This window comes from Centruroides sculpturatus, unplaced genomic scaffold, assembly GCF_000671375.1.
Source record: "Centruroides sculpturatus isolate CEXI.00-Female unplaced genomic scaffold, Cexi_2.0 scaffold2, whole genome shotgun sequence".
Taxonomy (NCBI): domain Eukaryota; kingdom Metazoa; phylum Arthropoda; class Arachnida; order Scorpiones; family Buthidae; genus Centruroides; species Centruroides sculpturatus.
In genome coordinates, this window is record NW_019384369.1 from 403957 (window position 1) to 431250 (window position 27294).

The 27294-nt window shown below is 32.8% G+C and overlaps 1 protein-coding gene across 1 annotated transcript; it reads left to right on the top strand.

Moving 5' to 3' along the window:
- The first annotated feature begins 18383 nt into the window (after positions 1–18383).
- On the top strand, positions 18384–26666 carry LOC111613500 (glucose dehydrogenase [FAD, quinone]-like). The gene is made up of 11 exons (XM_023354852.1): positions 18384–18465; positions 18578–18780; positions 18852–19041; positions 19106–19237; positions 19315–19436; positions 20165–20335; positions 20516–20663; positions 21178–21317; positions 21554–21695; positions 23374–23596; positions 26480–26666. Exons 1-11 carry the CDS (start codon positions 18384–18386, stop codon positions 26607–26609), a joined length of 1683 nt encoding a protein of 560 aa, XP_023210620.1. The 3' UTR covers positions 26610–26666.
- The last annotated feature ends 628 nt before the right edge of the window (positions 26667–27294 follow it).

The following is a 27294-nucleotide window of genomic DNA, read 5'->3' on the forward strand; positions in this document are numbered from 1 at the left end:
ATATATTTAATACATAATAACTGAATTTTAACGTTTTCGTTTATTATTCCATTACAACTTTACATTCATTTGTGATTAGAATTTTTCTTATACTTAAAACCACCATTTTCTATCGTATTCATGTTATTAAATTTTCATTTCATTTTTTAATATTGTCTTATTTCAACGCTCGTTCTACAATATTTAATGCTCGTTTGTTTTTCGCTTGCAGAATGGATAATTTCAAAGCGTTGAAGAATTGGAATACCTCTGGAGGAGAGAGTGCAGAGGATAGCTCCTCGACATCAGGATTGTCTTCCTCTTCAATTCGAGTGATTCGCGTGCGTCCGAAAGAAATGCTGGAGGGTGCGAAGGAGAAATCTGGTGAACCCGACAAGAAACGGGTAATTGTCATCATTCCCGATGAGAGCACGTCGTCTGTCATCGATTACCTGGAACAGAGATATCCAGAAGTGTTTTTATTTATTGTTTTATATTTTTTGTGTGCTCTATTTCTTGTGAGAGAGGGAGGGGCCCGGTAAGAAGAAAATATCTAGGGCCCCAAAGTGGGTTAATCCGGCCCTGGTCACAATAAATAATTGCTCGCTTATTGTGACGACATCACAATGCAGGGCTGTAATTTTTAATCCAAGTAATTTAAAATATGCTCTCCTTCCTCAAATTAGTAGTTGCTTGCCCCTGAACATCATATTTTTTAAAAACAGAGTCGTGCTGGTTATCTATGTTACACCTTTTAGTTAAAATTTTGAGTTGAAATAACCTGACTTCCGGTTTGCATCGAAAGTTCACATACAGTTAATCGGTGCCTCTTGCCCCTAATTTTTCCATATTTAGTTTTGAATTTCATTTATCTAACACAGTTCTGGAGATTAAGGAAAGACGGACGGACAACACTGGGAATTTATAGGTTACAATTTTTCCAAATTGCAGCCGAATTGAGAAAACCTGAATCCTATTTTTTTCGTTTGTTTCTAGAAAATAATTGACTTCTATAATTTTACTAATACTCCACTGTTATTATCTATCAGGAAATATTTATCTCGTCGTTTAATTCACAAAGTAGTCCAATATATTCAAATAATATCATAGAATTAAGTGTAATGGAAAATTTCTGGATTTTTTCATGTTCTTCTACAAGCTTCTGTTTTCTAATTTATTTTCATCAATTAGTACTGTAAAATCGTGGAATGATGACACGAGAGAATGCCACGTTTGGAATATTCAGATATATTTGAATATCTTATTAAAAGTAAAGCCCATGATTACCAAAATATGCTTAATTACAGAAGTCTTGACTTTTGTAATTAAGCATATTTTGATAATCATGGGCTTTACTTTTAATAAGAATGAAAAATAATTATAATTCAAGCGATAAAGTAGGCGAAATTTTAATAAATTGTCATAAAACGTTTGTGTCCCTAAGACAAATACAGAGCCATCACAAACCCTATCTGCAAGTAATCATTCTGTATAAACTTGTGTGTCCTGTGATGGCAGTTATTTTCTAGCCAGATGTGCTGTACGCGCATGGCTGGTTACCCATTCTCTTCTTAAATTTTCATCACGTGGAAATGAATGTATCTGAAACAGTTGAATACATGGTCGGTCTCGATGAATCACGTTTTCGTATACAACGCATACAGCTTCAAACCACTTATAAAGAACACACTGGCCATTATGGCAGCCAACCACTGCACAATATCTACCCGAACTCGTTTTATAAGGCATGTCACCAGTGATCCCAACTTTTCGTAAGTGAATGTCGCTACATTTTAAAATAAAAGTCGTTGATTTCGCCACAGATACTTTGAAAAGTCGCTACTTTGTCGCTACTCAAAAAAACAACAAATTTCCAAATCGTAGAAAGGCTTTATCGATACAATACGATAAAAGTTGTACACAGAATAGTTGTGTTAAAAACAATAAATAATTAAATTGCTAACAACACGAACAATAATATAATTATAATACAGTATTTTATTGACATTAAAAATATTGCTTTTATTTGCAAAAAATCTAAATTTTTATAAAAAATGATTTGCAATTGGAAATCTTTTAAATGCTTCACTCGTTGCTTTTTGGTAAAACTTTAGACATTTCAAAATAAATAATTCATTGTCAGTATTACTTAAATCATTAATCAGTGCTCTTGTGGGTACCGACATTAATTTTTTCGATAGCAATAGATTATGTGGATTGTATAGATTAAAAGTTTCAATATTATCTTCATAAGCCGATAATACTTTTGTTTCGATAAAATTAGAGGCTAATAATTTAATAAAGAGAACACTTTCTATGTAAAGATGAGATATTAAAGACTTTTTAGATTGGAAGAAGGTATTAAACTCATTGAATATAGGTAATATAAATTTAAAAAATAATAAATGAGCTTTAACACGTGGATTCTGCATTTGATTAAAAATAAACTGACTGTTTTTTTTTTCTTCAAATTCTCTATGTAACGATGAACGATCTACATTTTCTTCATTCACCGGCAGAGAATGAAGAAATAGAGTCGTCGTTTATTCTCGAACTCCCCTCTGGCATTGTGTCGTCTCGACATTATTGTTGTTGTTAATGGGTTATTAGTATACTAGTAGCTCGGGACGCCACATAGTCAGCGTTCTTTACAAATTTCCACGAGGCACGGTTCCTTTGACTTTTTTGTTCCTATCAATATGCTCTACAGCTTTGTTAAAGTCCGAATGGTAAGATTTACCCTCCGAATGAAGAGGTGGCGACCCCCAAACCGTAGACCCCTGTACTAACAATAAAGTCAAAGGAACCATACCCCTACTCGCGACCCTTCGCGAGATATAAGCTCCTGAAATAATAAATTCCTATTAAAAATATACTGAATTATTTATACAGTATTGTTATATTGACCAAATAATAATTTATGGACCAAATGAATAATAATAATTTATATTGTTAATTTAAGTAATAATTAAAATTGTTAATTTGAATGTTTGAAATATGACACACGATAGGGGCGCCTCTAGTGTCCGTTATCAAACGGTTACGCGGACGGACACCCGTTGAATGGGTTATATATACAGTAGAGCGTCGTTTATCCGAACGTCGGTTATCCGAAGAAATTCCAGTCGACAAATTTAAATTTTCGCCAGTGATGTGGCGCTGTAATCTTTGGCTATATCTTCGGCTACTCAAATATTTTACGTTTTTGATACTAAATTAACTTCTAAAGTATAATTTTTTATTGTTTTTATATTTTTCAATATATTTATTTTGTTTGTACAAAATAAAAAAATAATTTTTAACGATACAATAGTCTTCGTTAGGCTTAACATCGAGGAAAATTCAACGCGAAGCGACACGCAACGGAGAAAAATTTCAACACGGGATAAATTAATATATTTTTTCGTACATAATTGGTTATCCGAAAAATAAGTTATCCGAACAACCCCAGTCCCCAATTGATTCAGATAAACGACGCTCTACTGTATAGATAAACCTAGTTTTCTGAGACAGCTTAAAAAATTTGAGTTCGACCATAATCAAATTGGATTCCTCTAAGATAAAATTATGAAGATGTATAATTACACTTTCAAAGATTTCTTTACATTCCCGAATTGCAAATATCTATAAATGTTAGTTTTTTGTATAATTTGTTTTGTAAAAGACTCGATTAAATGCGCTTTTAATCTATTATAAGTAGTACACACGGCTGATATGTGATCTTTTGAAACTTCGCGGTTCGATAAAATAACTGTAATTAATCTCCAATTTGGCAAACCAGTTATTATTTTAGACTTTGATATCGAAGAGTTAAAGTAGGTAGCAGTAAACGCTTTCGCTTCTTTCTGAAAATATTAGCCAATCTCTCTTTTCCATAATTTTATTTTATTTGATTTCTTTCTGTAAAACTGATCATAAGAAAGTCCTTTGTAATACACTTCATCTCTGTCTTTATACACTGACTTGAAATTTTCTATATTCCTAATACTTTTTGGTTTGTTTTTAAGATTATGATCAATAATAGCATCTGTTAATTCTGTTGGCCATAAAGCTGAATCATTTTCTATATCGAACCGTCTTTCTGGATTATTTATATCTTTTGCGTTTTCGCAATCCCTTTTTTCAAAAGCATTTTAAAGAACTCGGGGGATCATTCGGGGTCTTTTGTATTCCGGGACCCTAAGCCCGCCGAGGGTCCCGGAATCCTTCACTGAGGTATATACCATATCCTCCATTAATCCTAAGCTTAACCCTCCGCTGAGGTATATGCCATAATTGCTACCACTAAAAAGAAAAAAATGATGTTATAAAATTTCTTCACGCCTTTTAAAACCTCGGGACTAAGATATTATTCGGGAGTTACCACGTTTTCAATTTAGCAGTTTAAAAAAATTCCCGGGCAGATTTATTTTTGTTACAAAATGTTACGTTTACAGATTTCTAGCTCTACACACTGTAGAAAATGTAAAAATACAGTTTTGTATATCGTAATAATATTAGTCGTCGCCAGAGAGTGCTATAAAGTAGAGAAAAATCTGTTAATTTAAATTTCTCAAAAAGTAAATCAAAAAATTTCAAAAGTCTCTACTTTTGATTAATTTGTCTGCGGCCGCGCTATGTTCTTCTAAAAGTCGCTATGGTTGGGAACACTGCGTGTCACCAACGAAAAACTAAAAAGTTACACACCTACACTAACAACTATCTTAATGGATGCCAAGATACGCCCTCGCGTGACAGAATTGAAAAAAGTTCTGGAAACTCGTCGATATAACGTGCAGTCAAGACTGCGTGTTGTATAGCGCGTCATCGTACGCAACCCGCTGCACATAAGGGCTGCACAACACGTAGCGGGTCGCATACGATCAATGGCGTTATACAGCGAAACCTGCCTAAAAGGAAGAAACTTCGGAGCAGAGACATTTTCTTCGATACATTTTACCTGTTCAACGTGGAAACGGAAGATTTTGGTTTGAAGAGCATAATTTAACCCAAATACAGAATTTTCAGTTTACAGAGAAAATTATCTGTAAACTGATCCACTTGTGGACAAATTAGTAAAATCGTTTCCAGCTGCAACGGTTACCGCAGAGCACGACCGTAGTCTGTTTTGACCATTACAGAGGTTTTGTTCGAAATCCTTACCGGTTCAATCGACGAAACTAATCATTCGGAAATGTTAACCATAATGTGTCCGGTGGTTTTACCAGTTGCTACCATACGCGGGTTTTTGAGGACGGGTAGAGGCAATTTTACACCGACTGAACCGATTGGACCGATTCTAAGTTGTGTCGCCGACTGAATAGTGATTTCTTTTGGACTGGTTTAAAAAGTTAAAAATTTGTCGTTAAGTTGGATCGAAGCAGTTAGCGAACTAAAGCAATGGAAGCGTCGAAGCTGTAGCCGATCAAAGTTTAGATTTATCAAACCCTATATAGTGAGAAAAGATGGTAGAAAATATTTTTTTGGAAGAATTGATAAACGAAGTAAGATAGTATTTATAATGTTTGTCGGGCGGAGTACAAAGACGATGATAAAAGTAGAAAGAAAATAATTCACCGTTGTTTCAGTTTGTGGCGTGTTCCGATTAGTCATAAAAAACTGACACGAATATATTCGATACGAATGCTTTTGCCATCAGTTGCTCCGATTATAGATTGAGTCGGTCCGTCTGTGCAATTAATCATAGTGCGAAATCGCCCTTCGTGACTAAGCAACCGCTGATGACGTCGTTCATTGCTATCTTCAAACCAATCGGTAAGATAACATTTCCAAACAGACTCAAACTATATTTTTTCAAGAATTATTTTGAACCTTTTCACAGAAGTAAAGGATGAGGGACATATGGCGTAACTAGTGATGCCAACTTACGGGGTTTCTCCTTATGCCCGTGCCATCCGTGCGTAGACACAATTAAAGTGAAACTTCGTGTTTCTCTGGAATTTCAAAAGACTAATCTTTTTTGAAATGCGCTGCACCGCATCTTTCGGTTTTTATGGGGAACGTCCATGAATATAGAATGCCAACTGCGTTGCAGTGGAATATATAAAAATTGCAGAATTTTGCATTCTGGCACGAATACGTAAGCGAAAATTCTGGGATAGAAATACGATGATCTTTTAGTAGTATGAAAAGTAACGACGTTATACGTAGGTTTGGTTTATTCTTATACGGCAACGCGACAGACGGGGAGCGATTTGCCGAGGGAGGAATTCCTCCCGGGAGGTCTTTAATGAGAAACTGGCCCGTATTTAGGTCAGTAACGTCAGGAAAAACCGGAAAACTCCACGTGACCAGCCCGTTGGCCAGGCGTCAACCCATGGCCATCTCCCAGTGTTCAGTGTTTATATCCACTTGGCTACCGTTGGCCGTTACACACAGGTATCAAGTATTGCGATAATTAAAATTTTCTATTTTGAGAAAGTTGGTTAATATGAGGGATGGAATCTGACGTTAAAATTATACATTTCAAGAATTATATATATAATTACACTTGTATATTAATTCAGAGAATTACTTATTATTGCTCCGTAATAACCATATAACATTTTAAGAAAGCGTTTTTGTTTCCTCTTGAATATAATGGAAATTCTAATAATAATAAATAACGAATGACCTTAATTGTAGTCCCCGTATTCAATGTTGTTTACAGATATTTAGCACTCGAACCCGTGGAAATCGGATATAGTGACATTTCGGGAGACGTAGAAAACTTCCCCAAAAAAATTAGTACCAAATCGTTTTATTAGACAAAGACTAGACAGGAATTTTAGCATACATTATACTAAAATTCAAATTTCAAAACAAAACTAATACAATAATAGTAAGTTATATTCTCGTAAAATTTGTACTTACCGAAAGCCACAGTTCCGCAGCAATTAGTGCAGTGATTACAGCAAACAGGAAAAAGCAACAACAGAAACGAGAATAAGATCTAGTTCTTCACTATAAAGCAATCGTGCAACTTCCAGGCAAGAAATTCTTATGTTTAGACACATTAGCAAGAACTTAAAATTGTGTGGTGCCATCCATTACGAGATGTTATAAAAAATAACTTTTATATTATTAATTATTATAAAAAGGCAAGAAAGGCTTACCTTTGATGATAGGGAGGAGATTTTAAAGATTTTGTAAATAACAATAACGAGTGAACTTTTCATTAAGTCCTACTCCATTCGAGATATGACACGTGGTCCCTCTCTATCTTTACGTCTTCAAAAACGTCCGCATTATTTTGTTTATTTTTTTGAAATACTTTGAGTTTCGGATCAAAACTCGCTAAGACATAAATGTTTCGAGTTGTGCCGGACGTTTGGATTAGCCTGTGTATAAAATTTAATAGCCTTTTCTCATTCGACTAACTTGTAAGTTAAATATTTCAAATTCCTTAAAACGAATTGTTAGGATGTTTTCCAAAAGTGAATTCATTATAATAATATGAAGAATTTTTCATTAAAATATCGGAAGCGGCGGTGTTTACATATTTTATAGATTATGGTACAAAGCAAATTCTGGACATTCTTTACTTAATTGATGCATCATCTACTCGGTGTAAATAGTCACGATATTATAGTACTTAGAGTAGCAAACATACAATCTTCCTTATGGATAGAAAACGCACTAAGGCAATTGTTATAATTTGTTTGAAAGAGTCGAGCTATTGTTCAATTTTTTATATTATTCAGTTCCTTTACTTAAGTCTTTAATTCAGGGCTGTGGAGTCGCGTAAAAATCTACCGACTCCAACTCCGACTCCGACTCCGACTTTTCCTTACCAATCCGATTCCGATTCCGACTCCGGCTAAAACACCAAAACTCCACGACTCCGACTCCGACTCCGACTCCACAGCCCTGCCAGGGCTGTAGAGTCGCGTAAAAATCTACCGACTCCAACTCCGACTACGACTCNAAAATTAAATACCTTAATTTAAATTAGATACGCTTCTTTAAACCTAGATTTGCTGCCTGTAAAAAGACAGAATACGTTTTTATAATTTTATTTCTTACAAATTTCTTAGCGATATTTTAGAAGGTTGTTGCATTTGGCATGGAATTAAATTAATTTATCAGATTACAAATAATATTCTCTTGGACATTGTCTTTCAAAGAGACAATAAATGCGCTGTATTAGAAAATTTTAATAATTAATTAATTAATTAATCATCTGGATCTTTTCTATTCTTAATAATTAAATTCTTAAATTACTCTAGAAAGAAGTATCATTTTTAAATGTTATAATCCATTTTCCAAAGAGACGTGGAAACATTTTGGAAACTTCTTTTACTCAAATGCGCTGTATTAGAAAATTTTAATAATTAATTAATTAATTAATCATCTGGATATTTTCTATTGTTAATAATTAAATTCTTAAATTACTCTAGAAAGAAGTATTATTCTCAAATGTTATAATCCATTTTCCAAAGAGACGTGGAAACATTTTGGAAACTTCTTTTGCTCAAAACAATTAACAAGCAGCAAAACAACAGACAGGTAAGGCGTTTCAATTTTCATTCTACAACGTATATGCAGTNTTGTTTATTTTTTTGAAATACTTTGAGTTTCGGATCAAAACTCGCTAAGACATAAATGTTTCGAGTTGTGCCGGACGTTTGGATTAGCCTGTGTATAAAATTTAATAGCTTTTTCTCATTCGACTAACTTGTAAGTTAAATATTTCAAATTCCTTAAAACGAATTGTTAGGATGTTTTCCAAAAGTGAATTCATTATAATAATATGAAGAATTTTTCATTAAAATATCGGAAGCGGCGGTGTTTACATATTTTATAGATTATGGTACAAAGCAAATTCTGGACATTCTTTACTTAATTGATGCATCATCTACTCGGTGTAAATAGTCACGATATTATAGTACTTAGAGTAGCAAACATACAATCTTCCTTATGGATAGAAAACGCACTAAGGCAATTGTTATAATTTGTTTGAAAGAGTCGAGCTATTGTTCAATTTTTTATATTATTCAGTTCCTTTACTTAAGTCTTTAATTCAGGGCTGTGGAGTCGCGTAAAAATCTACCGACTCCAACTCCGACTCCGACTCCGACTTTTCCTTACCAATCCGATTCCGATTCCGACTCCGGCTAAAACACCAAAACTCCACGACTCCGACTCCGACTCCGACTCCACAGCCCTGCCAGGGCTGTAGAGTCGCGTAAAAATCTACCGACTCCAACTCCGACTACGACTCCGACTTTTCCTTACCATCCGACTCCGACTCCGACTCCACAGCCCTGCTTTAATTTGTTTAGCGTCAAGCGAATAAATATATTTTGACTGGGATAGAATATTTTTAATGTGTTAAATGTCTGCATAATATAAATGTAATTGTCTCAGGTTTTTGGCCAGAATTTTTTAAGTTACCGTAACGTTAGTTTGTTGTCGTCCAGGCCATTCGCTGTTATTCCACGTAAATAGTACAGTTAAACAAGATCTACTTAGGTTTATACATTATAGAAAATAGAATGGGCAGAATAACGGCTCATTTGCATAAGTTCGAATATTTGGTGTATAAATTACAATCAAATTTATTAAAAGAAAAAGTGAAAAATGAAAATTGAAATTTAAAGGGCATTATTTGTTTATATATTTTTTAATATTGTTTTCATTTCCGTAGTAGTTTATTATTAACACCCGCTGTCAAACTGAAGGTACGAAAGTGATTACGGATCTATTTCCACGAATATATCTTGTATTACTAAAGGGAATAATACACGTTTATTTAAGGAAATTATTATTATTAAAGGAATTGACTGAGATATACGACTGAGTACGAAAATTGAGATCCGTATCCGTATCCGCAGATATACATTTTTAACGATCCGGCACATAACTAGCTATTAAACGTGTTGTGAGAGAGAATTAATTTCAAACCACAGATAACCGAAACATTGATTATAGATAAAATAATCGATCGATATGAAAGTCCATTTTATAAAAGTATCTACGCATACTTTTATAAAATATTTATGATGTTCGAGGCTTTCTGCAGTTTATGCAGCATTTCAATGAAATCGATTATATATTGAGTAACGATACACTGAGACGAACGATAATAATAGTATACATAATGTTTCTACCTTACACGTAGCGTATACGTAGATAGAGTATACGCGCAAGTTTGTTGTCTATATATACAATTAAATTAAATTCAATGTATCAAAATAGTTACGCTTATATTCTTAATAACCGACTAAAAACGGATTCGCAAGGATTGTCATTAATTATTTATCCAATTCTTTTAAACTAAGCCATGCCAGTTTCAAGAAAATGCGACTGTTTCGGGTGCATTCTGTATCCGACTCAGTTTACGGCCACAATTTTCGGAGTTGGAATGACAATTGTTTGTCCTTATCGGAAAAATTCATTTCGGAGATCGGCACGTAAATGTTACCAAATCGTAATATTCGTATTGCTTTGGTTAAACGCAATTTATTATTTCGGTCTGATTCTGTTTCCCGGATACTTGCCCTGCAGAAAATTAATACATTTATTCGGAAATGACGCGCTGATCGCAAATGTTTTGTTCTTGGATCTATGCGTACACTCGGCAATTAACTGCACGATTAGCATATTCTACAAAGGGGGTCGGTTCTGTCCTTCCCTTCGGAAAGAAAACGACGAAGAAGTCTTCTTTGTCGTTCGGATGCAAAGGCTTTTGCAATTTTTGGGCATGTGCTGTTTCGTACCTTTGGTAATTGGCTATTGTTTGCTTCTCAGTATTTTCGGCTATTCCGCTTTGAAAGAATCCGGAGAATGGCGAGCCGCATTCTGCACAATATTCTTTTCCATTTCCTGTACTTATAATCTGGGATTTATTATTTTTGGCATTCCAATTGGATTAATTGTGTTTCTGTTGATTAAAAACAAATTCGATTTGCTGACGAAAGAAATTCACATTTCCAACATCGACAAGGAGCATCTACGACCATTTCTGTATTCCGTCTATCGAAGATACACCGGATATACAGAATTGATAGAGGAATTCAACGATTCGTGTAGAATCATCGTTTCCAACGTCTACGGCTTCGGAATTTCCAGTTGCTGCATAGTCCTATACATGTTAGTGTTTAACATGAAGGAGTTAGTCACATTCGCTTTTTTCTTAATCCTTTTTGTTGTCGCATTCCTACTTACGATAATTACGGCGTTAATCGCCGCGGAACTCTGGCTGTCGGTAAGTAGGACTTTTACGAGAGTATCCCGTTATTTGTTTTGCTGGCCATCCGAATAGTAATAAAATATATTCTGAAATTCCACAGTCGAGAAGATCCATGAAAGAACTGCACAAGTATTTCTCTACAACGTGGGACGCGATGGACAATCTGTTGGTAATTACGCAATCTTTAATATTACCCGATAGCTATTACTGATAAAAAAGGTTGCGTTTGAAGAGTACGCCAACAAACGTTTTCCGATGTATCACCTATACTGTACTTATGTTAAATATTTTATACTTTTGCCATTTCGGCCGTGTTTCGTTAATACACGTAAGCGCCAAATTTCACGTTATAATCAAAATTAATAATTACGGTAGTAAATTTCCGTAAGAACAAAATCCAATAGGGTTGCGTTTGACGAGGAACGTCAACATTTTAGGTGCGAGACTCGCGAGGCGAAATATTCCTGTTCGCTAGTCTATGGCAAATCGATCTCTTATTTTGCTTCTAGACGGGTGAAATAAACGAAAAATTTCTTGCGTCTAATGCAGATTTACGTCGAAAAATTGGTCGACGTAAATCTGCATTAAATACCAGTGTTCGGTGCATTTAAACCCTCTATCACTGGCGTGTCGGTAATATTTGGAAGATGTAAAAAGTTTGGATGGACGAAATCGTCCTCGAGTCAAATTTGTCGTAATGTCGTATTGTAAATGGAAAATTCGTAATTTGATCTTCATTTAGAAAGATGGACGGCTTATCTAAGGCGTGGAAGGAAATTTTCCTCACGATCTGTATCGATTAAATCAGAGGTTTTCCCTGATACTCTTACGCCTGATAATAGAGAAACGAAATCAAATTTCTGTCGAATTATATATAAAAACATTCATATTTATATCTAATATTAATACTAATTATTTATATCTAATATTAATATTACATTAATTTATATATATATATATATATGATAANCAAATTTAAATTTTCGCCAGTGCTGTGGCGCTGCAATCTTTGGCTACGTCTTGGGCTACTCAAATATTTTACGTTTTTGATACTAAATTAACTTCTGAAGTATAATTTTTTATTGTTTTTATATTTTTCAATATATTTATTTTGTTTGTACAAAATAAAAAAGTAATTTTTAACGATACAATAGTCTTCGTTAGACTTAACATCGACGAAAATTCAATGCGAAGCAACACGCAACGGAGAAAAATTTCAACATGGGATAAGTTAATATATTTTCTGTACATAATTGGTTATCCGAAATATCGATTTTCCGAACAACCCCAGTCCCCAATTGATTCGGATAATCGACGCTCTACTGTAATCACAAATAATAATAAACTCACAAATAATCAGTCTTTTTGTATTCGGTTTAAATTTTTCAATGCTGTATCTATATTTTCAATTCACGCTCGCATTCTATCTAAACACTTTAAAAGTATTTGTAGTTTACTATTTGAAGAAGCTTGTAATTTTAAAAAAGTCGAATTCCTTCTTCAACATCCTTTCCAATCTCCTTTTCGGCGCTTATATAAGACAAGACCAACTCACCCAAGGCACTTTCCACGCTTCGTGCAGATCCATCTCAAGATAGTAGCGAAAAAGTTTTCCTTTTCTGAGCCCGAAACTCCGACATTTTTCGAAAAGGAAGCAAAAATGAGTCAAATCACTAGAGAGCAAAAAATTTCAAGCCCATATTTAAGGAATTTTGATATAAAAGTATACTGATATTTAAAGATATTTATTTGTTTATAGGCTTACTGTTTAATTTCGTATTAACTTTCAGCAGCAGTATTTAATTTTTTATAAATTATTTACGCTTTGCATGCTCGAAACTATGGACCATATTTTTTTCTCGCGTCCGTCGAAGATTTTGGCTAATGACCACGATAATAATTCCAGTGTAAACTACAAACGAATACACAGAGGAAAATTAGCCGTGAAATCTTTTTCCTGTCAAACCGAAACCCGAATTATCCATTGCTTGGAGTTATCGTCCTTATCGTATTGTCATTCGAGCGCTGCGTTTTCTGTTATGAGAATGCAAATTACATTATTCTACATTCATTTTCAGATACACGTATTTGTATAGTTTCGTTGAAGCTAACAAACGAATCCAATACTTGAGTAGAAAGTTTGTTTGGCTGTTGTCTGTCTATTATACTTTTGAAGAACTTTCTGTAAACTATCGTTTCATTGAGCAGAAATTTCTTTCACACAACGTTTTTTAAAATAATATTTTCTGTCTTTTGTTCAACATAATGCCAATGAAATATTGGCATTCTGTTGAATAAGAGCACCGCGCAGGGCAGATTTTCGGGGACGAGTTTTGATGTTTGCATCTGACAGTAATATAATTTTCTGGAAAAGCAGTGAAATAAACAATTCGGCGACTTTTTGCCACTTTTTGTGTAAGTACTTGCGATGAAGTTTCTAAAGAAATCTATCGTGTTTGTATTGGGAAATAAATATGTTGGTTTTCTTTATTGTGTATTTATTCAGTGTATTGTATTGAACTTTTGTTCAATACAATACACCGCGTAACCATTTTTGGTTACGCGGCCCGCGCTCGTCATGTTCTCGGTTATTAAAACTAGAATATTTTTCTCAAATGAGCTGTCTATAGCATACAAATATGACAGTTTCGTGTGTATTCTCAGAGAGCGGTGTGTGTCGTTTACGATACTTTGTCTTTTTACGGTAATTTTTATATTTTGACGATGCGCGGATAATCCGAAAAACGGATATTCGTGAGTAGTTGTAAGTAATCAATTTAATGTATTAAGAAATTAAATATAAATATTTTTCTTTTGTAGTTGTGGAATGCCATGTTGGATTTCTTCTTTTTCCTTCTGAAAGTGGAGAAAATCAGACGCGGCGAACGTTGTCCCATCGGAGGATTGCTGGATAATTATTAGAAGTGATTATTAGAATAATCTTACAATTTGCGGATATTAAACAGTTTGATTATTAAACTTTGCGGCGCCAATAGCGCAATAGTAGAGAGTTTTGTCGATAAGTTTCTGTAAGAAAATGTCTTTCGCGTAACACTCGAAATGTATTATTTATCAATCTCGATTATAGATAAAACAGTCAATCGAAATTGAACACTACACGACTCGATAGAGCAGCAGCGTGTACGTCGTGCACCTACCAATCCTGCGTATCACCAATATAAAATATATCTACACTTTTAAAGAAATAAATTAACCCAAGATGTTCCTTATTATTTCGGGACAATTTACAGACAAGAGTAACGTCGAACAATTTTGGATAGATACGTTGACACCTCTCGCGGGTCATCTACCTCTCGAGGGATTTTCTACGGCCAATGGCCTTATTTAGGTGTTAGACACGCCAAGTAATCCCGTGAAATAGCCCATCAGCGGAGTCTATCAGTATCGTGATATTTCTATCTATAAACATTTATATTTGTAATTTGTAATTGCGGTAATTTATAATCGAGATACGAATATTAAAAAGTAATAAGATATCGAATAGCCCAGACTGTAAAAACAACAAATACTTATTTAATATCGTGTTAAATAGTATAAGATATTAAGTTAGGTTGAAAATACTCAGGAATTGTGTCTTATGTTTGAAACGAATTGACGCGCTTGGAACGATTAAGAATAGAACAATGCCGGTAGGGCAAATACAGTTCTTTGCGATAGGCGGCCGGATGGCCGAGCGGTCAAGATGGCAGCCTACAGCCCTGGGAGATCCGGGGTCGAATCCGAACGGGTTGAAAAATCCCCAGGAATTTTTCGGGGGTGGTCCATTCGGATATGTCGGGCCCCGTCCTCCATCATCCGGCAGCCCCATTGTGGGCCTGGCCGAACCCATAATGGGCTTGNTCCAAAGGAATTTAGTATTTTACTTAGTTTGGATTGCCAGAGGTGCACTGTGGTTGATTTCTTACTACATTTGATTAATTCTTGATGTAAAAAAGTAATATTACTGTCACATTTGAATTTTAATCGATAATAAAATTTTATTATTCGTTTCATAAACAAAGGAAAAGAGCATATACGGTTGGTTTCATGGCGAATTGCGTATCCTGGGACAGTTCTTTCCAGATGAAGTAATTTGCGGAGAAAATAAACATGGAAGGTTTCTAATTTATATAAATAATCGAGACCCCAGATTGGGGATGCATAATATATGATTGGATTAATTATTGAGTTATATAATTTCATATGCAATGATAAGTTGGAGGTTTTTAAATTCGAATATAAGTTTAGTAAATTATCTATAGCAGTTTTTACTTTGTTGTTTAAGTACGAAACATGTGCTTGAACGTATGATTCCAATCAAAAATAACACCCAGGAAATTGTTTTCGTTTACCACCTGTAACAACTGTTTGTCCAGATATAGATGTTCCTTATTATTTCGGGACATCTTACAAACAAGAGTAATGTCGAACAATTTTGGATGGATACGTTGACACCTCTCGCGGGTCATCTACCTCCCGAGGGATTTTCTACGGCCAATGGCCTTATTTAGATATTAGACACGCCAAGTAATCCCGTGAAATAGCCCATCAGCGGAGTCTATCAGTATCGTGATATTTCTATCTATAAACATTTATATTTGTAATTTGTAGTTGCGGTCATTTATAATCGAGATACGGATATAAAAAAATTTAATAGGATATCGAATAGCCCAGACTGTAAAAACAACAAATACTTATTTAATATCGTGTTAAATAGTATAAGATTTTAAGTTAGGTTGAAAATACTCAGGAATTGTGTCTTGTGTTTGAAACGAATTGAAGCGCTTGGAACGATTTTTCACCCATTTGAATATTGGAACTCGAATATTTAAAACAAGTTTAAAGTATTTAATTTTGTTATATTTGCTCCAAGCAAATAATTAATGAATATTTTGTCGATTGATACCGTTTATAACATTTATCAAAGGAACGATATCTGTTTTTATCTAAACTTTTCCACGAACAAAGCTACCACTCGAATTGAAAAGCCCTCAAAATTCGCAGTCGAGTGAGTTTAGAAAGTAGGTCAAATAACTTGCTTCTAATCGCTGTCTACATTGTGGCAGGCGAGAAACGCCGTCTCTGCAATGAAATTTTTCTGAACAGCGGTCTACCCGATCTGTAAACCGCTGTCGGCCTCTAAACGTCGTCTCTGCAATCGGCCCCCAGTGTTCAGGGTGCGAAGACCGCTTGGCCACTGGTGGGCCTGGATACCTTCAGCCATAACTTCTTCCACACTTCGTTCGTACATTTATCAGTTAATTCTTGCCAAGCGAAGTCAATATTGCCTATGGCATTATGTTATATTTTTTTCAAAATTACACCAAACAAACATAGATTTAAAGAAAGTACACCTTTTTGCCACTTTTTTCTGATTGGTTCGTGTTCGTATATAATTGTATTATGTACGAATCAATAAAATGTTGCGATAATTTAAATCGGCGTAAAGTTTGAGCATTTTTTAATGCTTCGAGCAGACGGCGTTATATCGAATCAGCGTTAAACGAGGCAGCATTAAGCGGGATAATTATTACTGTACCTTAGTGTATATTACAACATTTTAACTAACTGTAATTTTAACTGTGAATTATATTTGTTTTTTAAATTTCAGTTCATTTTTAACTTATTATATATTATATTAATTATAATACAGTAGAACCTCGATTATTCGCCCTAATTGGGGACTCGGGTTGGTCGGATAATTGAAAAGTCGGATAACCGAAAAGTATGAAAAAATCCATTATTAGTGTAGTATATTATTATATCCCATGTAATTAGTATATTAGTATATTAGTATATCGCTATTAACCTATTTTGCGTTGAATTTTCATCGATGTTAAGCCTAACAAAAATTTTTTAAAATAATAATCGTCGCTATTGTATCGTTAAAAATTAGAAAATTAAGCTTCGTTTAAATACTGGCTCCCTTTCATGGTCGAATGAGTGTTGCCAGCTAAAACACGTAAAAATAATATTAAAGTAGCCAAGACATAGCCAAATATTGTAGCGCCACATCACTAGCGGACATTTGAAATTTGCCGACTAGGACGGTCGGTTAACCGAGGGGTCGGTTGATCGGGGGGCGGATAATCGAGGTTCTACTGTATACTTATTTATTAATTTTAAAAAATAATTATTGAATAAATCCTGTCACATAAACGGAAAGAATAAATTAATTTTATAAATATTTATTTAATTTTATAATAAATATTTAAAATAGACTATGCAGTATTATTAACTTACTATTAATAAGTTCGTAATACTAGAATTTAAAATTTTATTGTATATTTAAAAAGTATAATAATTTAATAAAATAACATTTATTACCGCTTGATAAATTATTAATTATATTAGTTAATGATACTCAAATATATAAGAGGATAAAGCTTGAAAGGGGTGAGATAGTATGCACTTATCCATCACAAATTTATACTTTCAGCCTTTTCGAATATAAGCCTAATTTTATTCACATATTTTTAAACTAATAGTATAAAAAATAAAGAAAATAGTTTTATATTAAAAAATCTTTAGTTTTTCCATCATATTTTTTATATAAAAGAATAAATTTTCAGAGCCTTTCTCTCTCATTTAAATTTAATAGTTTTGTCGCCCTCCCGTTTAAATTTATAATATATAGAAATTCGTGATAATTTATGTACTTTACGAACTTAATAACCTATTTCTTACGAAGTAAATGATCGATGAATTGATTTGTTGCCGGAAGGCACAGCATAAACGTAACAGAGTCGTCAAACATAGCTGACTAATAGCAAAATTGAATCTCTGACACATAAGAAAGTATATTAATTAATAAATAAAACTATAACACAATTTTTATGCAAGAAAAAATTAGCATTATATTCACGTACTACATTTAAAATCAGTAAACTGTAACTGTAAAGATCATAGTTATTTCCACTAGAACTTTCGTATTTTCAACATAAATGACTGTGATAATGACAACTGAATTACATTTTCATTTAAGAATATTTAAGCATAAAAATTTTAATGATTACAACGAAGAGTATTAACCTGTAAGCAAATGAATCACTAAACATTTACAGAAATGTTCTGCAATTACAGGAAAACAAGGTGTTCGCTTTGTATCATTTATCATTCCAGACTTTTTATAACAGGTTTTAAAACTTGTGTATGTGATAAGATAAGAATTTCTGTTTATAAAATTATGCTGTATCCAGTCACACGTACTTCTCTCTTTGAAATGTTCAATATGATTTGTATATTTACGTTACTACTCGTAATTTTACAATGTTGTAAAGCAATTGATTCTAACGAATATGACTTTATTATCGGTGAGTAAGAAGATTCGGTATTTTTTATATTAAAATTCATATTTTAACCATTTATTAAAATCTCGAACTTCATAGAAGTAATTAATATTTGCACTTATGTGTTTAATTTTAGTTGGTTCTGGTGCCGCCGGTTCAGTTATGGCTAATAGATTATCTAAGGATCCTTCTAACAGGGTTCTTCTACTGGAAGCTGGTGAAAGACCTAACTTAGCGAGTCAGATTTATGCACTATCTTTAGGTGAAAGCAATGCAAGACATGATTGGAATTTCACGTCCATACCACTTAAAAGAATTGGGCAGGGATTACGAGAAAGGGTAAAATTATTATGTAAACGACTTTGTTCTCGTATAAAATGTAAATTAAGTTTTTTTTTTTTGTCTTATAGCGGCTCTCGGTAGCAGCAGGAAGGGTTCTGGGCGGTTCAGCTTCGTTAAATGCCGGTGTTTATTTTCGAGGAAACAGACATGACTTTAATAATTGGGCTCGAAATGGAGCGATCGGTTGGGACTGGCAAAATGTTTATCCTTATTTCTTAAAAATGGAAGACAATCGAGATATTGGGATTGTTGCAAACGGTAACTTACATCAGCGTTTACAAATTAATATTAGGATTATATTAAATAGATAACTTATTTACAGGGTACCATGGTGTTGGTGGAGAATTAGTTATTCAGTTTCCTCCCTTTCATACCGCATTGACAAATGCATATAATGAAGCAGCGGAAAGTATTGGTTATCCGTATGGAGATTACAATGCACAGCATCAAACTGGTAAAGGAATGACAAATATTTGCTATTAATTAACAAAAACGTAAGAAATTTATAATGCAAAAATAATTTTTTCGTAGTTTTTATGCAGCCTCAAGGTGCAATCAATCGTGGAATAAGATGGAGTGCAGTTCGAGGTTTTATCGATCCAATCATAGGAAGGAGGAATTTTCGATTGATTACGTCTGCATTTGTAACTAAGGTATGTAAAAAAATGCATTCTAAATATGGCCATTTAACATGTAAAAACAAAACGCAATTTATAAGTGTTTGTATAAGGAAATTATTTTAAACCAAATGTTTGTTGACAATAGCTACTTGTTACTTGTTACCTAAAATAATAAGTTTATGTAATTTTTGAGAAGTAGTTTTAAAAGTGATAAATTATCGTGTTTTTTCAAATTAGCATTACAATTGAGAAATTCTATGGAATAAGGTAACCAAGTGTATTTGCTACCTTTTTCAGTTAGGTGTTTTATTATGCACATCAAATAAAGTGCTGTGGATAAAGATGTTATTATAGTATGCATGTTACTCCAGCGCATTTAAAATTCACTCACTTCATAATAATCCTTATAGAAAAAACAGCTTTAAAGTGATTGAAATTAAAAATGCATTCGCTTAAGTGAATAATATGAAATCCGATATGGAGTTTGAACTTGTAGATTGATTTTACACTATTGATAAAGTTATAATGAATTTAAAATGCCCATTGTAACACATAACCTTATTCTATTTTTAAAAATATTTGCTTAAAAACGAGAATCAATAACAACAAAAAACTTATTAGTAGAATAACACTTCCAATTCTTTTTTGAAACAGACTTTGAAATTGTTCTTTAATAACAAAATTTAAAAAATATATATACCTTACAGTAAACTACACAAACATTCTATTTTAACTAATACGATGATTTATAATTATTTCAGATATTAATTGACGAAGATAATAGAGCTTATGGTGTTTTATTCGATCACAATGGAAAGACTCTCACGGTATTTGCAAGGAAGGAAGTGATAATATGTGCCGGGACTTTCAATTCTCCCAAATTGCTTATGTTGTCAGGAATTGGGCCGAAAAATGTTTTACATAGTTTACATGTAATTGGTAACATTACTAACAATTATCTAAATGCGAGAAAATCGTTATCTTAAGAATATATGCGTAAATTGTTGAAGGTTAAAGCTTAATGTCGAATATATAAAGAACTAAAACACAGCACCCACAGTTAATATAATAATTACATTATAAATAAATCAATAAAATATGTTATTCCTTAGATACCTGTGAAAGTGGATCTTCCTGTAGGGAATAATCTACATGATCATACTTCGACTACAGTAATGCAATTTCTTGTTGATTCTTATACGTTTTCGAAACATCGATTTACTAAAGAAGATTACCAAGAACTTCTAATTAATGGAACAGGTAGTTTTTTGCATACTTTTCAATGATTAATATAAGATAAAGTTGATATTATATACAGTATATATAAAGAAAATACTTTCTTTTTTAAAGTTGTAGGGATATTCGTGAAGGTTAGCGCTCGCAAATCCAACTTAATTTTCATAGGTTCAGTCACATTCTATCACATCGAAATCATCTCTAAAAACATTATTTCGTACAGATCTACTAGAAAATTTACACCAACCGTAAATTCGGATGTTGTAAACAGAATGTCATAAAGCGAAATCTTTTCTAATATTAATGTTTAATATGGCTATATAATTATAGTTAAATAAAATATTATTATCACAGTATTTTACAACATATAGTAATTTGAATCATGATAATTTACTATGATATTATAATTCAAATTTTAAATTATTTTCTGTTAAATATATCAATATGTATAATTTATTGCATAAATTTTAAGATATAATACTGTACTAAATAAATTACCTTTTTATTATATTTGGAAAATAATTAATTTTGTTTTCAGGTCCACTGACTACACTCGGAGCAGTAGAATCGAACGGAGCCGTTAACACCAAGTATAACGAAAATAGAGATTGGCCTGATGTAATTTTATTTTGGCTAACTTCTAGACTTGAAAATGCACTTTCAAATGCAAATGATGAAGTATTACTATTTCTATCGCTTTGTTGTTTTCAAAAATACAGTCGAATCTCTAATTACGGCCACCTAAACGGCAGCCATTTTTCCAAGAATATTTCTCTTTGAAATACATTTGGCAATTTTTTATTCGCGCCAATGGCCATTGTTGAGAGATTTGAGTGTAATTAAATTGAAAAGATTTTTAAAAAATTATAATTAAATTTCAGATACAGAATATATTTGATAAATTTAAAAATCAGGATGTCATTTCATGCTTACCTTATGTCGTTCGGCCTAAAAGTCGAGGAGTGTTAACGTTGAAATCCAAAGATCCTCATGAGAAACCTCTAATTGATTTCAATATCTTATCTCATCCTTATGATTTGAAAGCTCTTGTAGAAGGTAATCAGTTCTATTAATTAACATAATCAGTTTCCGATTGACAAATGTCTACCGATCTATAATTTGAAATTTCGTTAAATTAAAATTAATGCAAGTAATGGATACAATAAAAGTATATTTTTATTTATAGTTATAACTTTTAAAGACACTTTGAAAACTCTTATTTCATTTATTAGTAAGTAGTTTACCTATTGTAAGCTTATTGTACCAGAGATCGTAATTAAAATGCTCTGTCTAGAGAGAGATTTAGCAGTTCAAATTTTGCTAAATCTCTAACTATGATTTTACAGGACGTGCAAAAAATATTTCTATATAGAAAGAAAAGTTAATATTACAACTTATCCTTGTGGCACTTTTGAAGCTGCAACCACGTAAACGCAGTTTTCTTTGCGTAGGCACACGTGTTACAGCCATGTTCTGAATATAAAAGTGAACACAACTGTTGATTGTCATTCTCATCAGTTAGGTCCATCATTACCTTGCTGCAGCATGCACTTCTTGTGAAGCTATTTGATCAAAACAATGGTAATACTGCGGGTGCACTTCGGGAACTCTGCTGTTTGAAGAATTTAGGCAGAAGACCTTTGATTCTGAAAGAAATCAGGAGAGTAATCGCTCAATCTAAGGAAAATCATGATCCAAGAATTTAATCCGTTTGAAAGCTTTACAAGTCATTGAAGATGTTAACATAGCTATTGTTGAACAGTCAATGAATAATGCTGCATACATCAGGTAGTACACTTGCAGTGGTACGACAGTTCGATGTATTTTTGAAACAATATTATATTATTGATACAATATTATAGAACATATTAAGAAAGTTGATGTATAGATATCCATATAACATCAGTCACAACGGGAAAATCCGACTGACTTTTGCATTGGCTTTCCTTACCAGATGTGTTATTGCTGTAGAAGAACCTGTGGAATGAAAAGGGACATTTTTTTATTTTAGTAGAAAAGCGGACACTCATAACTTGCATTTGAGCCGTGGTAAATCTTCATGTTTTCTAACAGATTCCACTGCATTCGTGAAATATGGATTCACAGTTGGTAGTTGCTATAGACTGTGGCAAAGCTTTCAGACACCCAATTTTATGTAAGAAGAGACTAATTTCATATTTTGAATGTTGCGTACAGCAGGTTCTACGGCAATATTTCACCGATTTTAATGATTAGTTTGCATTTCCTAATGCCAGGACACTACTTATCTAAATTTTAATCCGTTTAGTTTTTGGTTGCGAAGATTACTCAAAAAATGTGGTTTGTAGAGGAGATGTTGCAAATTTGATGCTTTTCAAATACAGTACACTGTATTTGAAAAGCATTACAGGATCAATTGCTATGGCCCGATGAACATGCTGTTCAATTCCATTAGATTTTACACCCTCAGAATAAACCAATTGAACTAAGATCCCCGAAAGCACAAGTGCCATGAGTTTCGGTGCTACTTTTTACGGAAATATCTTTTGAAGATCCTGAAATGCAATCATACTATATTTGGTTGCAAATGGATTACTAAATATTTCTGTAAATATTGAATTGGAGTATTTTAATTACAGTCAATAGGTATATACTGTATTTTGAATATGGTATTTAATATTATAATATTAGGTAGACAATTTTTATTAAAAGCGTTACATATATATATTTAAATTTATGCAATTTATGTTTATAGGTTCAAAACATTGTTTGTTAATGGCATCTACAAAACCTATGAGGAAGTTTAATGTCAGACCCCTTCCGTTTATTATGCCAGGATGTGAACATTTCAAACCATTCAGCGATGAATATCTGGCTTGTATCGTTTCCGTTTTGCCTTTCTCAGGATATCATTTTGTTGGAACCTGCAAAATGGGTCATCCAGATGATCCTTCTTCAGTAGTAGATCCAAGTCTCAAGTTAGTGATCTTTATTTTATATATATATTAATTGATATATATATATCAATATATATTATATATATATATATATCAAGTAAAACTGCTAATTGCAAGCAAATTCATTACTGAAATTGTGAAAGAGACTGTGATTTTGTGAAATATATAAATAAAATAAATATATATATATATATAAAAGTCTTACATGAAGACTTTCGTTGGACATTAAGGTTAGCAATTTCGATCACAACCTATCCAACACGGATCACNTCCCTACTGCATCAACAATGTGTGATAAGTCCTCTGAGAGCCAAAACATAATATAACTGAATACGTGAGCGCTAAAATGTTTCAATTTTATTACTTTCCCGTCTTTTATATCTAATAATAATATATGCATTTCTAATGCTCTGCGTTACAAAGCATTGAGTTATAATTTATAAAGAATTCTAGTAACAAGATAAGAATATAAAAATTCCACATTAAAAGCAGAAATATAAAAATACATCTGTAAAAATGGGGTTTGTATTGATAGGATAAAAGAGAAATCATTTTATACAGTTGCATTTTTTATATTTTTTTATTTATTGTAATTAGTGTTTCTCAAAGTACAGAAAATATTGTTAAACTTAGCATTATTAGCATCAATTATAATAAGCAGTAGGAATATTTATGGCCACATAGATCAATACGCTAACAGTGGAGGAAATGTTCCGCTCAATAGTGAAGACGTGATTTAAGCACTTTTTCAGTGGTTCTACATTCTAACTCAGTAGTCTTCGTTTCAAAACAATCGGATTCGTCACCAAACTTGATACGCTGCCAGTATCTAGCAGTCCATGCTTCTCTATCACAGCACAAGTGTAAATGAAGCCGACGATGTTTGGGTGCTGTGCATAACGGCCTGGTGCACGACTATGCAAATTTTCCTGTTCCTGGCATCTGCCAATGGTATGGGAAGAAAGGTTTCTTCTTCTGTCTCTGGATAATGGAGAAGATGCCGTTGTAGCCATTCGTACTTGTGTAACGATCGTATTGATCATGTCTTCTGATGATCTGTCTAGAATGTCCAGACCCTTTTGCCGTGTACATGTGCCCTCAAGTAACCGCTGCCCACAATACTTGCTCAATATCAAGGCAAAACGGCTCAGACACTGGGCAATTCGGCGAAACAGCCATCTTGCTTTCTTCAGCCCAATGAGGAGTTCTTTTATAAACTCCGACAGCTGAGTTTAATGTTAATTTTAAGATTCTTATGGAATTACCTGGAGTGAAATCGGACCACAGCGGAATCCACAAACCATATGCCTGTCTTATAGTATGTTTGCTGTAAGAAAAGTTATGCACCAATCTTGGTGCATACCTTTTCTGTGAATGAGTATATATGTTCTTGGTTGCTAATGAAACGAGTGAATGATTGTTACTTCGAAAGAGACCATCATCAGTACAAACTGAGTAATAGCTCAACATTGCAATACTACACTGCAAAATTTCAGATTAATATTAAAAATATAAAAACAATCTGTACAGAACAAAATATATACAAAAGAAAACTAAACAGATAAAAGAATTAACACACATAATGGTATATAGATAAATAAAACATGGCAAACTTATATTATCAATTCTGTACTCACATATCAGAAGTATCCGGGGCATGGCAGGATAGAAATAATTGTCAAAAACTGTACCTTGATATATTTGATATGTTTTTCATAAATCTTTTGGTTAAATGTGGTGTTAAACGTGAAATTATACAGAAAACTTAACGAAAAGAATGTGAATATCAGAAATATTACGTATTGTATATTGAATGTGATGTAAAACTTTAAAAGATTGTAAATAGTATGAATATAATATTATTTTATAAAATTGTAATTTTAAGTTAATCAATTAACAAATGAGTTAATAAATAAAGGTGCTTAATAGGGGAAAAATATCTCTCTTCAGTACAGTACCTTTGTCCTCTTCATATGGGAGGAAATAACCTCTCCATATGAAACAATCTAAATTCCTGCGTGAGACTTCCGAGAAAACATTATTACATAAGTTTTAGTAAACATTACAAGGAAAAAAGGGAAGTGAGTAAAAAAAGAAAAACAATTTCTATTTTAAATCATATTAACTTTTCCATACACAAATTCTCTATTCCTCACTACTGTTGCCATTTACGTAATATAAACGAAACGTCATATAATGAAACGGAAAAAATAAAATTTAAACTTTTACTAACTTATCGAATTGAGAAAATTTTCTCCTATGAAAAACAATAACGATTTACATAGTATTAATTATCTAAAATGGGCTGATCATTATTATTATTAATAATTACACATAATAATATGCAAATGGTGTAGCACATCAGATAAAAGAATATATCAACTGTTAATTAATTATTTTACTACACACAACATTACGTAATTTATTACGTAATGTTGTGTTTATAAAATGTTGTGTTGATAAAATTACGTAATTTGTTAAATTCATTCATTTATAAAGTAATTTATTTTATTTAAACAATATCACTATTATTATTTTTAATTTTTCAGATTTTAGTACATAAAAATATACACAGGTTGATGAAGTGTTACAAAATCTAAGTTTTGAGTGAGTTGATGTTTAAGATTTTATCACATATTTAGCTATAATTACAGAGAGTGTTACTTACCGTTCAATCTCTGAAATCTTTGACGATGGTATGTGGCATTCTGATATATTAAATCTTCAACCATGCAATACAATCGGGTTTCGAATGACTGTAATATAACACCTTTATCAATTCGTGTCTTCAAATGTATATAGGAGTGCATAAAGTCTATTTTAAGTATACATAATAATTTTTCTATAGATTGAAACTTAATACATGGCTCTTTACTAATTAAAAATCTGTTTTTGTATTGGCAGAGTTAAAGGCATCCATGGACTAAGAGTTGTCGACGCATCGATTATTCCTTCATCAATTGGGGCCGCTACAATGGCTCCTACTATGATGATAGCAGAGAAAGCAGCAGATATGATACTTCATAATTTATAAAATTATATATATCAATTTTTATATGTTATTACAAGTTTAATATAATATAAAATAGTTTTAACTGAATTTCGGTTACTAATCATAATGTAGTAACGTAAATCTTGTGTATTTTAGTCAGCTGTAAATCACAATCTGTAGTATGAACGGCTGAAAGAGAATAGATCGATTGTCCGAAATGCATACCGTCGCTATAATAATTATATAATAAGTGTTTATCCATCTTTGTGAGATTCCCTACTGCATCAACAATGTGTGATAAGTCCTCTGAGAGCCAAAACATAATATAACTGAATACGTGAGCGCTAAAATGTTTCAATTTTATTACTTTCCCGTCTTTTATATACAGGTAACCCCCGTATAAAACGGGAGTTACGTTCCAAAAAAATGCCGTGTTATGCGAATCCGTGTTATACGAAACAAAGAACTAGTGCGAAAAGGGGGGTTAGGTTCCAAAAATTAAAAAAAAAACATGCTGTTAAATCCTTATTTAGATCGGATTTATTATTCCTATTTTTCATAGATAAAATACTTATTTATTATTTAAGTAAACATTTTACCAGAGGATTATTCATCCTGTCCTATATGATGATCTCAGTATGAGCATCATCAAGTGGTAACAGATTTTGAATGCGTTCGTTAATAGCGATCGCACTGCAACGCGAGTGCGCTGCTGTTTGTAGGCATT